Source organism: Cynoglossus semilaevis, chromosome 13 (assembly GCF_000523025.1).
Source record: "Cynoglossus semilaevis isolate Cse_v1.0 chromosome 13, Cse_v1.0, whole genome shotgun sequence".
Classification (NCBI taxonomy): domain Eukaryota; kingdom Metazoa; phylum Chordata; class Actinopteri; order Pleuronectiformes; family Cynoglossidae; genus Cynoglossus; species Cynoglossus semilaevis.
In genome coordinates, this window is record NC_024319.1 from 255,231 (window position 1) to 256,873 (window position 1,643).

Genomic DNA, 1,643 nt, shown 5'->3' on the forward strand with positions numbered 1-1,643 from the left:
GTGGGGGGGCAGTGTGTACGACTGTTCCATCTGCCGTACTACACTGGGCTCTGGGCTTCAGTCTTCTGCTGCTGAGATGCAGACAGAAGGTAGGTGTGTGTGTGTGTGTGTGTGTGTGTTACATTGTGAGCTGAGCTCCTTCTTACTTGTTGAGAGGCAGTGGGCGGCAGATCACTGTCAAAGAGGCACAGAGCTGTGTGTGTGTGAGTGTGTGTGTGAGTGTGTGTGTGAGTGTGTGTGTGAGTGTGTGTGTGAGTGTGTGCACATGTGAAGAGGCAGGAAGATAGAATTTAATGAGTAAATTAAATGTACAGTATTTTTGTATATATGTGTGGGGGGATGGTGGGGGGGCACATGTGTCACAGTGTGTGTGTGTGTGTGTGTGTGTGTGTGTGGGTGGCAGATCACAGGTCTGATCTGATACAGTACCTGTGTTGTAGCAGTTTGGAGCTGAAGCCTGTGTGGGAGGAGGAGGAGGAGGAGGAGGAGGAGGAGGAGGTTTATGAAAACTGAACTCAGCTTTGGGCTCTCATCTGAAGCCAGGCTCTCTCTCTCTCTCTCTCTCTCTCTCTCTCTCTCTCGCTCTCTCTCGCTTCTAGTTTGTGCTGTGATGCAGTGCAGGTCACTGGAGTCACTCTCGTTATATTTGCAATACAACCACAGATGGCGCTGTGACGGAGCTCCCTCACCAAACACTGACGTTATTTCAGGGGTCAAAGGTCACACCCTGACCGTAGGGTCTGTCCTTCAGCTGTCCACAGAATCACATTCTCCTGTGCAACTCTAGAGTAGAACCACAGTTTGAGAACCGATGAACTGATGCTTTTTCATGTATTACTGAACTGTGACATTTGATTGATTGATTGATTGATTGATTGATTGATTGATTGATTGATTCTGAACCACAGTTTGTTTCATATTTAAATGTTCATCACATGTTTCCTCTGACCTCCAGAACCTCAGTCCTCCAGACCAGCTGCTGCCTCCAGGTGCCCCCTCCCAGAGGACGTCCTCGGCTCCTTCAGCATTCAGGGGGACGCCACAGTGGGGACATCAATACGCTACAGCTGCTTCTCTGGGTGAGACAGCGGGACAGGGGGACAAAGGGGGTGAGACAGGGGGACAGGGGACAGAGGGGGATGTGGATTTGATCTCCCTGCTGACCAAACCTGGTTGTTACAATGTGAACCTGTCAGTCGGCCCACTGGGCCCAGAACATTACCCCCCCCCCGCACCCCCCAACTGTGGTCTTCACCCACCCTGTCCTCTCGTCTTCAGGGCAGAATTGGTTGGGAGCAGAGAAAACTACTGCCTGGAAAATCAGAGCTGGAAACATCCTCACCCCGTCTGCAGAGGTAAGAAGGTTTGGGTTAGTGAGTTAGTGGGTTAGTTAGTGAGTGAGTTAGTGAGTTAGTGGGTTAGTTAGGGAGTTAGTGAGTGAGTTAGTGGGTTAGTTAGTGAGTTAGTAATGCACAGAATCTGTGTCTGTGTCTGTGAGAGACAGATCTTTTTACTGCATTCACAGTCTACAATGGCAGTGCTGTGAACTGCAGTGTTTTTATGCCATCTAGCGGTCGAACTTGGATTGTACACACCACCTTTTTTTTTCTTTTTTCGGGACGTGGGGGGGGGGGGGGGGGGGG

At 50.3% G+C, this 1,643-nt stretch overlaps 1 protein-coding gene across 1 annotated transcript in view; it reads left to right on the forward strand.

Moving 5' to 3' along the window:
- The window catches only part of ntd5 (ntl-dependent gene 5), a 6,774-nt gene that overhangs the window by 2,620 nt on the left and 2,511 nt on the right, over positions 1 to 1,643 (forward strand). The window contains exons 4-5 of the mRNA XM_025061447.1: positions 956 to 1,079; positions 1,279 to 1,355. Coding sequence (XP_024917215.1) covers positions 956 to 1,079; positions 1,279 to 1,355 — 201 coding nt within the window. The remainder of the gene's footprint in view (positions 1 to 955; positions 1,080 to 1,278; positions 1,356 to 1,643) is intronic.